This window comes from Spea bombifrons, chromosome 1, assembly GCF_027358695.1.
Source record: "Spea bombifrons isolate aSpeBom1 chromosome 1, aSpeBom1.2.pri, whole genome shotgun sequence".
Lineage (NCBI taxonomy): Eukaryota > Metazoa > Chordata > Amphibia > Anura > Pelobatidae > Spea > Spea bombifrons.
In genome coordinates this window covers 149,916,521-149,931,587 of record NC_071087.1, presented here as the reverse complement: position 1 = coordinate 149,931,587, position 15,067 = coordinate 149,916,521, and the positions used below count along the sequence as shown (strand labels likewise).

The window sequence follows — 15,067 nt, the reverse complement described above, 5'->3', positions numbered from 1 at the left end:
CTGATAGAACAGGGAGACCAGTGGGATCTGCAGGGTAAGTTGTAGCATTGGGGTTTTAAAAGTCTGTACGAGCGACTCTGTTGGTCGCTCGTACAGACTTTTAGGCTCCTGGTGCCGTAACTTGTCCGGCAGATGCCATTGGTCTCCCTGTTCTATCAGTTAAAAGTCCGTACGAGCGACCAATAAAGTCGCTTGTACGGACATTTAGCTGATAGAACAGGGAGACCAGTGGGATAACCTGCAGAAATCCATAGGTTCGCTGTCAGGGGTTACAAAGGCCGTGCGAGTGAGCCTATTGGTCACCTGCAAGGTCTTCCTCTGGCATCAACCAATTGGTTGATGCCAGAGGAGGTCTCTTTAGGTGACCAATAGGCTCATTCGCACTGCCCTGTAACCCGTGACGGCGAACCTGCAGATTTCCACTTCCGTGAACTGCCGCGATGCCAAGGTAAGTTAGAAGGGGAAGGGACCGGGGAGAGTGGTAGACGAAGAAAATCTTCGTGGTGTCTGTCTTCGTCTTCGCCTACGTTCTACCGCCGCTGTCTTCTCTTCGGCGTGTCTTCGGAACGAACACGAAAACGCACTCTTTGTGTTCGTTTTCATGTTCGCCCGAAGACAAATTCCCACACTGTGTTAGCCTCTACCACTTCTGCCAGGAGGCCCATAACAGAACCGGTAGCCATTCAGCTGTTTCTTGTAGGTCAGCAGGTGCGTAAACATTTTATGCAGCGTTATGACATGTTTACCAGTGTCTGTAACATATATAGATTTTTTGCACCAGGATCTATTTAGGGGTCACCAGGATCTATTTAGGCCGTTCTTCTAAAAAACCACAAGCCACATAGACGCAGTGTACAATTCTAGATGACAGCATATACAGTTTATCATTTAATTAACGTTTGCACAGCTTAATATTAGTTTAATATTATTATTTTTTTTATTTTATGAAGGTTAAAATGTACAGTTTTTTTAATGTTTAACTTTATAATAAGGTATCCATACGGAACGCATTGATAAAACAAATTCATATTTTAAACCAAAACAACTATAACTAATAAAACAAGAAAAAAAAACATTATTAAGAAGCACTTAATAATGTAATATTTAAGACCATATTTTATTGTATTTTATTGCTGTGTTCTTTTTTTTAAAAAAAAAATGTAATTGTTTTAAAATATTTTTTTTTACAATATTATTGTAAAATCTATGTAATATCATAGACATGCGGATGTATGACAGTTGATGGCAACTAATATTCTTATCATTAGGTTACTTGTCAGCTCCCCTTGGAGTGGGTATCCAAAGAATAGGATGGGAGATGTTTACAAATGTCATCTTAATCCACAAGGATCCACATGTGATAAAATGAATCTTGCACGTAAGTAATATATGTGTAGTATAACAATAGAATTTTGGACTATCGCATTATCATTTTGGCAGACATATTAATGTGGATGGAAATATGCAAATTCATAATTTATAATGTCAAAATGTTTGGTTTATGGTAATTGTCTCATTTGAGAGAAATAGGCATAGAAATAGAGTTGGCGTTTCAGGTTGGCTGCTGGCTGGTACCAGGTTTTTCAGTCTGTGCCATGATGATAGCAGTGCTGCACTGGGAGCTGACATGCACCATGCAGTACAAAGTTACTTATCTTGCAAACGGCCACTTTCTACCGCATGCCTTTTACCTGTCCTGGTAGAGTCGGTCGGCGACAGTTCAGGCAGCCTCAGTCCATGTTACACACTGCTGGATCCAGAGACGCCAATCAGTGTAACATGCATCGTTCTGCGTGTTTCAGAGAAAGTGGATGAATGTGCTTCTGCTCATTCAGTATTTTACCTGCCATTTTTACACATCACACCTCATCCATATAGCCACATTCCAGCCCATTATTTACCCATATCCTCAAAGCTTGCCTCTAACTGCCCTCTATGTTAAGAGGGGACCAAGGAGTTAAGGTCCCCATTAATGCAAGATATGCAGAGATACCATGTCGCACTTCACACCTTCTTCACGTTGGATGCCATGTCCCTGGGAAACATTTCAGTGGAATCAGGCTTCTTAATGAGTCCTATTATGGGGTCTCTGTGTGGTTCCTATTGTCTTCGCAAATGTAGTCACTATAGTCGATGTCAAATAGGTTCATTTGGCTGGCTTTTCTCTATGACGCTAAAGTTGCCCGTCAGGCCGTCACCATTTGCCCTCACTCTAATTTAGCTTTTTTTATAGGAACATTTGAACACTTTGAAATTAAAAAATCTCTCAGCTATTGTGAATATAAAAAAAGATCACATATCAATATACAGTTTTCTTGTTTTCCAGGTGCGACAATTATTTCAAATGTTACTGAGATAAAAGACGAAATGAACCTTGGCTTAACCCTGATTAGGAACAAAAACACAGATGGATTTTTGGTGCGTTTGATGAAATTTGCAATGTTTTTTCTCCCAAAACTGAGTTAAATTGCGTGGAGTTTTATGACTTTTTGTTATGATAACGTCCACCATGTTTAATTAAGAGTAACTATTATTATTATTATTAGTAGTAGTATTATTTGTATTAAACATATTCCTTACATATATTGAACTGTTAAACCTAAGCATGAGCTCTGTAGAAACCTAATAATTATGGCAAATCCAATGGTGTTAAAAAGAGTTATTTGAATCCTAATTTTCTCCCATAGTAGCCAATTTAGTGGTCCTGCTGAATGAATCCAACTTCATTCCCACCACTGCCACGTTGATACAGTGAGCAGAACCTTCAGGCTTGACCATGACAATTTACAACTCCCATAGTCTTTCTATAAAAGATAAATATATCAAAAAGTAAATCTTATTGCTGTAGCTAATACTCAACCAAAGGGTCTACACAGACCCTAATATATACTGTTTTCTATTTCTTCAAATTAATATTTAATATTTTGTGTGCTTCAGACTTGTGGGCCTTTATGGGCACAGCAATGCGGAAACAATTACTATTCAACTGGAGTATGTTCTGACGTAAGCTCAAATTTTCAAGTAGTAAGAAGTTTTTCCCCGGCTCTCCAAAGTAAGACATTTTTTTTAAATACAAAAACTATACATCTATCTCTAGTTTCAAGCTTGTGTTCCATTGTTATCCAAATGCTTTATACGACCATATCCATAGGCTCTGCTACATTATCTAATTAATATAGGGCTGCCCAAGGCACCAGACTACTCCCTAATAGTGCAGCCATCAACAATGATGCGCCTAATCTTTGTGTTCTTGTAGGCAACTGCTTGTATGTCATTAGTATAAAGAAACTTACAAATAAATTCAGTTTATGTGAATTCCTTTACAATACGTCCAGGACTTACCTCTTTATACGAAGAATGTCCCAGTTCTCAGGGAAAGGTATTGCAGAGATTTACTGCAGTTTAAATAGGGAGATCTCTGATCTTTCACCAACTGCCCAATCGAGCTATAGCCCACTAGCATATCTGATGACTGTCTAGGTGAAGTTCTTCTTCAGGCAGAGGATTTTCATTTGCCCACAACCACTACCCACTTTCCTCTCATCTCCACCCACATCTCCACCAAGTTGTCTAGGGTTTATTCCACCCCAGTGTGCAGATAGCTCCTCTCTGCCCCAGAAGAAGGAGAGCTCTGGTCAGCTTCCCATATGAGGATCCCAGGTATGCCCACCAGACAACCTGCCCATCTAACAGGGTAAATCCGTATGGCCTATGTCAACCTAGGACAGAATATGCTGCGAACACTGCTAATAACTTAATTTAAAAAAGACAACTATTATTTTCATCCCAGTGCCAATCATTCTATTTATTTCTGTTTATTTTTTTCTCCTTTTTGGTTTTTAGCTTGCTCTTCTGTTATTGATATCGCTATTGTGTGCGATGGGTCAAATAGTATTTATCCTTGGTCGGCTGTCCGGAGATTTCTGGAAAAGTTTGTACAGGGGTTAGATATCGGACCAACAAAGACTCAGGTGATTGTCGTTTTTTGTCGTTGTTGATGTGCATAGTTTATAGTTTACAGTGACAGTGATAATGCAAAAAAAGTATGGATATTAACCTTTTAACAAAATTACATCAAAATATTGCAAGAAGTTCTTGCAGGATCCAAGTGATTCCTCATTGTCAACACATAATATCAACCTTCCTATGGTTTATTTTGCAGTTACATTAGAATAAAAAATAAACCTGAAGTACGTGCAGATCGTAGCAGTTTATTGTATTTTCATATAGATAGATAGATAGATAGATAGGTAGATAGATAGATAGATATAGACATGTATAAATAAATTCTCATTCTGTGTAACATCTCTTTAGGTGAGCCTTATTCAATATGCCAATTATCCCAGTGTGATGTTTAGAATGAATGCTTACAAAACTAAAGATGACATGGCAAGTGCGATATCTGCCATTAATCAGATGGGTGGAGATCAGACAAATACTTTCAAAGCTATTGACTTTACAAGGTAAGTGTAGACCTGAAGGCCCGTTGTTTATTATGGTTTAGATATTATATTGATAAGCTGGCATTCTGACTAAAATATTGTATGTGCCTTCTGGGCGTGCTGGCACCAGGATCCTCGTGTGTAATACAAACATAGAATCTGACAGTAGATAAGAAGCTATACATCCTGTAAATCATTCACCATTTTAGTAGCCCTTCACTGAACTCTCTCCAATGTGTTGATATCCTACTGTAGATGGGGTCTCCAGAACTGTCCCCAATACTCTAGATGAGGTCTGACCAGAGATCTGTAAAGTGTCAGAACCTCCTCCATCTCCCTGCTACTAACGCCTCTCGCTATACAACCCGGCACCCTGCTTACTTTACTGCATTGATTTTTAAGTCCTCAGAAATAATAACTCCCAAGTACCTCTCCTCTGTACTGTATATCTAGTATGAGATTTATTGGGGGCATGGTGTACAAAACGTCTCCATTTGTAAGCTTAGTACATTGAATCATTTGAAGGTCTATTCCCAATGAAGTTACTTTACAACATATTGTAACATATTGATTATAGGTAAGGCCAGTAAATATATAACTTTTTGGTTGATTCATTGGTACACCAGAGAATCCAATGCTGTCTTTGGACATGTGAACTTAAGTTAGTTGCTATTTACTTACTTAACTTATTTATTTCCAGCGTATCAATATATTTGCTTAGATGCCCATACGTGCATCCGTTCCACATTATCCTCACGACAGCCTTAGACAGACAATCTCTATTAAATTCTAAGATAAGACACTTTATTGTAACTTTTTTCTTACACATTGATACTAACGTGCTGAAACATTCCAGTTATTAGTTATCCTGCATTCCAGTGTGTGCACTAAACTTACATTCTATAACTTCTAAACCTTGAAGATCTTCTGTCAGCTCATATCTGGAGAAGTCATCATGATTTTTTCTAAAAAAAAATATTTCACAATGTGTCTGGTGCATCAGTTTATAATGTACAGGACCATTATATACAACATTACAATAATTATATAGGTATCTGGGGCACAAATACACCCCACGCCTAGAAATGTACCCAGTCAACCTCCAGAAGAAGTTAAAGTTAAACAACTTGGGGTTTAGTGAATGAACCTCACAGAAAATATGATGTATACAACCACAATTGACTTTTTGTTTTGTTTCTATGTAGACAGAATGCTTTCTCTGAAGCATATGGTGGGCGTTCAAATGCAAATAAGGTGATGGTCGTCATAACAGATGGGGAATCGCATGACAACGCAATATTATCGCAGGTCATCGAAAGATGTGAAAAGGAGAAGATCAGCAGGTTTGGCATAGCGGTATGTGAAAAGAATATTTGTTGGATATTTCTACTGTATTTAGTAAGACAGCGATTACTATGAAGATAATCTGACATTCCGGGGTCTTCTGTTGTTGTCCTGGAAAGTGTCCGTCAAGGATGTGGAAAACTCGTTAAAATGAAATGACAATCCAGGTCGTGTACGTACTTCCCACGCCAGGGCTAGCCAATCAGTAGCTCACCATGTGTTTTTGAAACAACAAGTCTGACAATGATAAAACGGTTGCTCGGGCACTACTAATTGGCTGTCTCTTTCTGACATCATCCAAGTTTTCTGCATCATGGAATGCACCCCCTCAAGAAACATTTTTTTTAAAAGTATTTTATTAAAATGATCACAGAGCATATATTGTGTAAAGACATGTTACAATCGACAAAAGTTTGCTTATAAACAGTTATGTAGGGCAACAAAGTGTAAGCGCACTTATAATCATGGATCATATGTTGTGTATAATTTTGTCAAAAGTTTTAAATGGCTACTCATAATGATTATATAGAGTAACAATTCTAGATTGTTAGCTCGTTTGAGCAGGGCCCTCCTCACCTGTTGTCTCTGTAAGTCAATTTGTTATGTTACATACTACTTGTTATGTCCTGTCTACCCATTGTACAGCGCTACGGAATTTGATGGCGCTCTATAAAGCAATAAATAATAATAATAATAAGTCGGTGGCACAAACATAGCTAATATGCTTCAATAATCTTACTATGAACAAAATAGTTCAGGAAAGTAAGAAAAGAACAGAGCAAAGAAACATTTTTAATTCATCTCACTCAGTAAAACTAAATTAATTTGAATTGTTTTTCAACCAATTATGCCAAACTAGCATCCCTAAACACACAGTTTACTTTATGTAGATGCTTAGTATAAAGAATCCAGTGACTAATTAAAGGTCATGTTATATTTGATTCAGTATTTTTATAGATTTGAATATCTATTTTCTTTAAAGGTTTTGGGATACTATAACAGAGAAAATATTGACAGTAAGAATCTGATTCATGAAATCAAATCAATTGCAAGCAATCCCAAGGAGAAGTTCTTTTTCAATGTGTCGGATGAAGTTGCGTTGTTGGAAAAAGCAGGAACTCTTGGCGAACGGATTTTTAGCATTGAAGGTAAAATTTTCTCCTGATGTTTTAACCAGGGAAGTTTTGACATTGTAGAACATTAGTGGTGGATGGTCCAGCCATAGCATAGCGGAGTTAGACCCAAGCCTTGCTCTCCATGCTGGTGTGGATGCAATCCTAGCGTTCCAGCCACTAAATTGTTGGATTTGGTTCACTTTTTTGTTAAAATTACATTTTTGTTTTACCTTAGGGACATAGAATTTGATGGTAGATAAGAGCTATTTGACCTCATCTAGCCTGCCCATTGTTCCCGATGGTCTTGTCTTAGATTCAGGATAGCTTTTTGCCTATCCAATGCATGTTTAAATCCCCTTACTGTATTCGTGTCTACCACTTCTGACGGGAAGCTGTTTCATTTATCTAGTAATAAAGCATTTAACTGTTTCTATCACGTCTCCGCTTTCTCTTCTCTCCTCTATGTTATATAGATTAAGGCTTAGTGCTTTCTGAGAATCAAAAATCTAATAAATTAAATTTAAGTTATTTGGTGTAGAAAGAATATTAAAAAACAGTTTTTTTTCCAAACAGGTACCACCCAAGGAGGTGAGACGTTCCAAATGGAAATGTCTCAAGTTGGTTTCAGTGCACAGTATACAGAAAATAAGGTGAATTCAATGGTAATTATTCTTTTCCCTTAAACAAAGGAGTGCTAAAATGATAACATTTATATATGTGGTTGTTCTCTCAACTCTGTCGTAATTGAGATATAAGATGTAGTTGTTACAAGAGGGTTAAAAGGGGTTAAATGAACAGTAATGGTCATTTTTTTAATGTGACATAAATCCTAAATCTGTTCTTCCTTCCCTACACCCTCAGCATTATTACTGTAAATAAGAACTATACCCCCCAGCCCTCATTTATATGTTAGTATAAGTCACACAATGACAAGAAAATCCCGCCAAATTGCTAATTCTTAGTGCCCTGCCTTACCAATCTTTAATGATAACCACCAGTCCTGAATTTCTGGCTCATGGTTTGTGTTTAAGAACGCATATTAATTGTTCTGAAACCGAGGTAGTCCTTGAAGAATGGTTTGGTAACTGTGGATTTAAAAGGCTTGTGCGGATGATATAGGCAGTGGAAATTGTATAAGCAAAGATGGCTGTACATTACGGAAAGTGATCTGGGTTTATGTGGAGGTGGTTGGGGGCAACACCATGTCTCTTCCTCCACTTTCCATGGTCCCTCGAAAAAAATAGGCTGTCATTCCACCTTCCAAACTTTGCACTTTTACAGACAAAAAAGAAATACAAGGGGGCGGAGGGGTTATATTTGGGGGGTAACATGGATGGAAATCCCAAAGATGAAGATTAAGTGGTGAGTGTGAGTGGTGGTGGAGCTATGAGGGCAGAGAAAGGCTAGGACCAGAAAGATGATAAGGAGTTGGGGAAAAGGGATCTTTGGAAATAACAGATGAAAGGCTATGGGGAAGAAACTCTAGGGAGACATGGCCTTCACTAGACATATGCAAATGAAATATTGATATAGCCTTTTAAAGCGGGTAAAAGGATATATTTCAGAGCAGTTTCTGCAATTTTTCAGTTTTCTTATTAGAAATAAGTTCCAGAAACTGATTTTTGTTACATGAAATGGTAGCTCTAGCTTCCTTCAATGCTGACTGCATCATTCATATTTTGATTACGATGAGATCATTTACCGAAAAATTATACAACTGGGCAAATGTCTTCTGTGATATATGAAATAATGTAAGAACTCTCTTGAGATTACTATTCTAAGAATCTGTTACAACACAGCAAATGAATATAATTGAAAACAGGTTATTTAGTACAGTACAGTATATACGCTGGTAAAAAGCAATTTTTCACAGCGGGTTTAATGAGCTTCACGTGGCAGATTTGCACAAGGTCATTTAGATGGTTGTAGTTAACAGCTAATTCTGCTGGAGGGAAGATGTAGACCAATTTAGAGTCAATTTTGAAGAAAAGCTATATGGCTTTCTCTGTTAAAAAGCATTCCTATAAAAACAAACAAAAAAAACAGATGAGTATCCACTAGATGATGAAGATAAACCTAAAGAAAGAAGTCCTTTTGGGTGAATTAGCAGACCTTTAATAAAAATCTTTAATCTCACTTTTTTGTAACCCTAGACATATTTGTATTAGCACTTACGTTATAAAACAATGCGTAATATTATTTATTAAACCGTTCATCTCCGATAGGGCTCACTGATGTTGGGTGCTGTTGGGGCGTATGACTGGAGCGGTACTGTTGTCCATCAAAACTCAAAGCAGTTCTCTATATTTCCATATGATGCATTTGAAAAAGTTCTTCATGACAAGAACCAAAGTTCTTATTTAGGTAATGTTACTCCATAATGATTAAATTCTGATTAAAACAATTGAATTGCTGCTATAATTATGTTTTATGTTACCAGCTTATTGTTATGATGTTGTTTTTATTTGCTTCTATACAGTATTCTACACAAGGAACTGGTAGTTAAATGTATATGAGGCTATTATATGATCTGGCTCTTTGGCGCACCACTGCTCCATAGCTGGCTGGGGAGAACAACAGAGCTCTCCCTTATAACTATCACATATATACTATGGAGCACTGTACTACCTAGCGCATACCTGGGAACTTCTCGGCTCCGGCCTTCCCTTGCGGGACGTTGCCAGGACTGGACACTGAGTTGGTGGGCAGTCCCGCTGACGTTGGAAACACGCTCATTTTAAGGGAAAAATGGGCGGGGCGGGGCGTGTCAAGACCCCGCGACCCGGAGGATTCGGGGGTCTTGACTCGGAGAACCGGAGGAGCAGCGCTCACCTGGTAATCTCCGGGTCAAACCCGGAGAGTTCCCAGGTATGCCTAGCAGACATAGCCTCCATAGTGTACATACTCTGCACACTATATCTTTAAAATGCAGCAATCATATTGTGTTGCTCAGGGAACTGCAGGCATTGAGGTAGGTGGTGGGGATGGATGAGGGCACTAACCTGGGTCAGGCCTAGGGCAGCTCACAGCCAAGATACATGACTGGCTGCAATTGGTCTTACTTTGAATCAGAGAATTATAGTATGGACCTCTGAATGCTTCTAAATCCTAACTGATATTTTCCCACCATACCCCCCTCCAAGGCATATGGAAATGACAGCCAGGCTGGATTATATAGGTCCATTTTGTTCCAGTCAAGTTATCAAACACCTTCTCTTATAATGTATTATTTCAGTTTATATATTTTTTCTGCAGTTGTTGTAAGAATGTTACAGTTTACTTATTGTGACATCCACAAGTATGTGATATTATCATATAAAATGTATTCATTTGTATGACTTTATTTTCTAGGTTATTCTGTGGCCGTTCTTAATAACCAAGGCTCTGTCCATTTCGTTGCTGGAGCACCCAGAACAAATTATACTGGTCAAGTTGTGGTTTATACCATTAATAACCAGGGAAATATTACTATTATCCAGACACAAAGAGGGGAACAGGTATGTATACTATGCATCTAGACACAAGGCTTACACCATTTGCACGTAACTTATGTCACTGAACCATCCTGGTTCAGAGTCACTACGTAGTACGTGCTTGAACATGGATGAGTGAACATGTTTGCCTGCATTAATTAAGATAATTTTAATTGTTTTTGTCTCTTTCAGATAGGCTCTTACTTCGGCAGTGTTTTGTGCTCTGTGGACGTCGATAGGGACTCTTTTACAGATGTTCTCCTGGTGGGAGCTCCCATGTTCATGAAGAACAAGAAAGAAGAAGGACAGGTCTATATGTTTTCAGTGACCAAGGTAAGGGTTTTTTTAAAAAAAAACAAAAATTACATTACAATTGTATCCTTTTCATTCAAGTTGATTCAGGCTTATTTGTTATAGATTGTCATGCATATTATCTGAATTCGGAGTTCTTCATTTTTAAAACTAATCTTCACTTTTTCCAGGAAGGGAGATGAGTTTGTACTCATAAAACCTGACTCCATTCTTCCCATGGCCATAACTTCCATGTTGTAAGAGGGGCAGCTTCCCCAGGAAGGGGGATGAGAAGTGCTCTTGGGCCATCTGATGGCAATGCCCCAGGTGTCATGAGTCCTACGTATGGCTCTGTTGCCTTCTACACCATTGGCTCACCCATTGTGGTGCGCCAATTAGTCAATATTAGTGTGTGTGAAACACATGTAGGCTTTATCTTAGCTCTGGAGTATAAACTAGTTTTAAACCAAAAGAAAAGCAGGAGGAATTGTATACATTCCCAGCAGAAGCAGGAAGATAAAAGAAAAAAAACGATCTGTTTTTTAGATCTCTATCTTTATGGCCTCTTAAAATTTTTACAGGTTCTTTTAAAATTTCAGAGTCCTATAAAACCAGAGGAAAGACAGGAGTCTTTGACAATAGATAAAGAACAGATGTTGCATTCTAAAGATCGTTCTTAAAGATAGACACATAGGAAGACACGTTTATCATGCTTATCATGTCTTAATGACAGTAAGATAAGTTAATTGACGTTAAAAGTTAAAAATGTTTAAGATTAGTAGGAAGAGCCAACCTAGATTTATACTTTTATTACCTATAAAATATAAGTAGGCATGTTACGCCACGCATCACAAGCGCAATGCAGTGGTCTCTCAGCCATGGCAATGCTTTGACACCACAGGCTACTTCCATTGCTTTACTTTTCGGTTACATCATAACACTCGGCGTGTGTTTTATTTTGACAGCAGGAGGTGAGTCATAGTACTACAGCGTGAGATGGTTCAGTGATCTTAGCTCAGTACTGAAAGAATTCAAATAAATCCTCAAGAAGAGCAGTTACCATAGCAATTAAGTGATGGATCCCTATGATGACACAGACTTTCAAAAGAAAGGCATTATAGTTTAAGCTTGCAACGGGGTTCCAAAAAGTGTCATTTCTTGCTGGGGCATACCTGATTTATTTTAGGTGTAGAGGAACTGTACTTTTTTTAAGGGTATTATTTGTCCTCTAGTGGTGACTGATAAGCAGTCCTTAATTATATGGAACTGGAATAGAAATTTACAGCATAATTTACACCTTCTAAAAATATAATTGTTTTCTGGAACATTATTCCTTTCACACTATAATAATTTTGTATATTATTATTATTGTTATTATTATTGTTATTATTTTATGCAGGGAATATTAGAGAGACGTGAACAACTGGAAGGTCCCAACACTTTGGATAACACCAGATTTGGAGCTGCCATTGCTGAACTTTCAGATATTGACTTGGATGGTTTTAATGATGTCATCGTGGGAGCACCATTAGAAAATCAGAACTTTGGAGCAATTTACATTTATAACGGCAAAGAAAACACAATACGCACTAAATATTCTCAGGTAACACACAATTGATATAGCTGTGCTTGTTAGACATACGATTAAAAAAAACATAAGGCAATGACCACTTGATTACATCAGTTGATGAATTATGACATCAAATCCTAATGATCAAAAAGTTATTACTTTGAGGGAGTTAGGATGGAATTTGGCTGCAATATTCCCACTATATCATAAATAACTGCATAGATATAGAAATTTTTTTCAGAAAAGTTAAGCTTAGAGATGAAGAATTAATGTTTACTAATCCGCATATTGTATTAGTACAAATCTGAAAGCAAAAGTAATATGAAACTGACCAAAGAATAAAAATGTACTGTAGTGGTTTCCTAAAACATTATAGAATGTTAATTAGTTTGTACTAGCCCTCCCTGCTTTCCTAATTCAGTTAATGAGTTTGTTTTAAGTTTCCATTTTTTGTTATATTATTGTTCTGTGTGTTAACATAAATGCCCATTTCAGAGAATATTGGTTCGATTTCTTTGGAATAATAACATGAATTTTTTTTTCCCTAACATGCAGAAAATCTTGGGGTCTTCATTCAGCCAGCCGCTCCAATATTTTGGTAGGGCATTCGATGGTCATCGAGATTTGAATGGTGATTCTATCACAGACTTATCAGTTGGTGCTTTAGGAAAAGTTGTTCAGTTATGGTAAGATGCACATAAATTGGATTTTTACAACCTGTCCACAGTTCTTCTTCATCTACCTGCATTCCACTAAATTAAAATAGAAACATGGAATTTGACAGCAGATAATCTGACCAAAAGATAATAAAATAAAAGAACTAAAGATAATAAAATATCCTATCATAATTCTCCATCTAGAGCCAATATATCCTCATGTACTGTCCCAAAAACTTATATTAAAACCAGTGCCCTGTATTAATACATATCACAGGCTATTACACCTCATATACCCAACAAGGGTGTCCCAGTTTGGACACCTGAAATATTGACGATTATGTGAAGAGGGACTCCTTTCCCTAAAGAGGGACAGTTGGAAGATATGCACAAGGGATGTTTCACAACATAAATATGCATGCTGTCAACATATTTTGTAAACATGGATGTTTTTTTCCATTTCTCCCATTGTTTTGTTTCCATTTCTTATCTTTTAGGTCACAGGGTATAGCAGATGTGTCTGTGAAAGCTTCATTTACACCAGAACAAATCGTTCTCACAAACAAAAATTGTGAGGTATCGGTAAAAATATGTTTCAGCGCTCTGTTCAGACCTGCTAACTCCCCAAATAAAATAGGTAAGTGACCAAAGATCTATTTCCAAAAAACTTCAGCAGGAACACGCTTGCGAGAGAAAGACATGTCAGTAGGGTAGTAGCATTCTCTCACACACAGTGGAACATGGAAGGGGTATGAGGCACTCGAACGTGACGAACGAAGGAAAGAATGTGGGGATAGAATCAGATTATGACGAAAACAATCTGGGTTATACGCCATGAACAAAGCAAAATGAAGAAAATAAAACATGGTAGCCTATAGGCTTTCACTGCATATGTAAATTTGCACCAATTGTACAACACCATAGAATATGAAATCAATAATTTAATAATAATAATAGTCATTAAAGTAGCCAATAGTGCCTACTAACTATTTACTATTTGTTCTAATTCAGGACTGTGACATTGATAACAGGGCTATTTGTTCCATATTGATCAAAGAAAAGTACCAATCTTGGAACTCTGATGATGCATAATTAGCCTTTGACCCATAATTATCATAGTTCTCCAATGATAAATCAATGAGATAGATACTTAGACAAGGCTAGATAATTTGCCTTTGATCCCCACATCAGTCGAATTATAGTAAGTAAATGGTCATTACTAATACTCTTGCTTGGAAAGTGGAAAGTGACAGCACATTCTCTATAACTATATATTGTCGTGAACCTAAATAGTTATAAAGAAGGAAGCGGAGCGCTAAACTGAGTAAAAATAAGAAAAATAGAAATAAATATATACATACAGTAATGTGAAAGTTTTTGCCACTTCATGATTTATCCTCTTTTTGCATATTTGTCACACTTAAAGGTTTTTTATTGTCCAACTACATTTAATATTAGACAAAGTAAACACAAAATGCAGTTTTTAAATGATGATGTTATGTAGGAAAAAAAGCTATTCAACCCTGTGTGACCCTATGTGGAAAAGTAATTGGCCCCTTACTAACGCAACCAATTAACCAAATGTAATTGATAATTGGGTTTAATTTCAGCAGACACATAGGGGCATGATTACTGCCGGCCCTGTTGAATCTAAACATTGATTAAATAGAACCTGCCTTGCAAACAGAAGATGCCGCAATCCAAAGAACTTGAAGAACAGATGAGAAACAAAGTTATTGGCATCAGTCAGTCTCGAAAGGGTTACAAAGCTATTTCTAAGGCTCTGACTCCAGAATACCACAGTGAGAGCCATTATCTACAAATTGGGAAAACCAGGAACCGTGGTGAGCATTCCCAGAAGTGGCTGGCATAACCAAAATTCCTCCAAGAGGTCACAAAATAACCCAGACTAACGTGTAAAGAACTGTAGGCCTCACTTGGATCAGATAATGTCAGTGTTCACAATTCCACAATAAGAAAGAGACTGTGCAAAAATGGCATCCATGGGACAGTTGCAAGGCAAAAATCACTACTGACTAAAAAAGAACACAAAGGCACAAACATCTTAAAGACCTATAAGACTTTTGGGATAATATTCTGTGGACTGATGATTGGAAAGTGGGACTTTTTGAAAGACAGGGGTCCCGTTACATCTGATGTAAGGTTGCACAGTATT

General features: G+C 37.4%; 1 protein-coding gene across 1 annotated transcript in view; it reads left to right on the top strand.

Moving 5' to 3' along the window:
- Positions 1 to 15,067, top strand: part of ITGA2 (integrin subunit alpha 2) — a 47,167-nt gene that overhangs the window by 15,387 nt on the left and 16,713 nt on the right. Inside the window, exons 3-16 of the mRNA XM_053448070.1 lie at positions 1,269 to 1,378; positions 2,327 to 2,418; positions 2,938 to 3,052; positions 3,844 to 3,971; positions 4,315 to 4,463; positions 5,648 to 5,798; positions 6,769 to 6,934; positions 7,475 to 7,551; positions 9,127 to 9,265; positions 10,253 to 10,398; positions 10,567 to 10,707; positions 12,065 to 12,268; positions 12,791 to 12,921; positions 13,389 to 13,528. Coding sequence (XP_053304045.1) covers positions 1,269 to 1,378; positions 2,327 to 2,418; positions 2,938 to 3,052; positions 3,844 to 3,971; positions 4,315 to 4,463; positions 5,648 to 5,798; positions 6,769 to 6,934; positions 7,475 to 7,551; positions 9,127 to 9,265; positions 10,253 to 10,398; positions 10,567 to 10,707; positions 12,065 to 12,268; positions 12,791 to 12,921; positions 13,389 to 13,528 — 1,889 coding nt within the window. The remainder of the gene's footprint in view (positions 1 to 1,268; positions 1,379 to 2,326; positions 2,419 to 2,937; positions 3,053 to 3,843; positions 3,972 to 4,314; positions 4,464 to 5,647; positions 5,799 to 6,768; positions 6,935 to 7,474; positions 7,552 to 9,126; positions 9,266 to 10,252; positions 10,399 to 10,566; positions 10,708 to 12,064; positions 12,269 to 12,790; positions 12,922 to 13,388; positions 13,529 to 15,067) is intronic.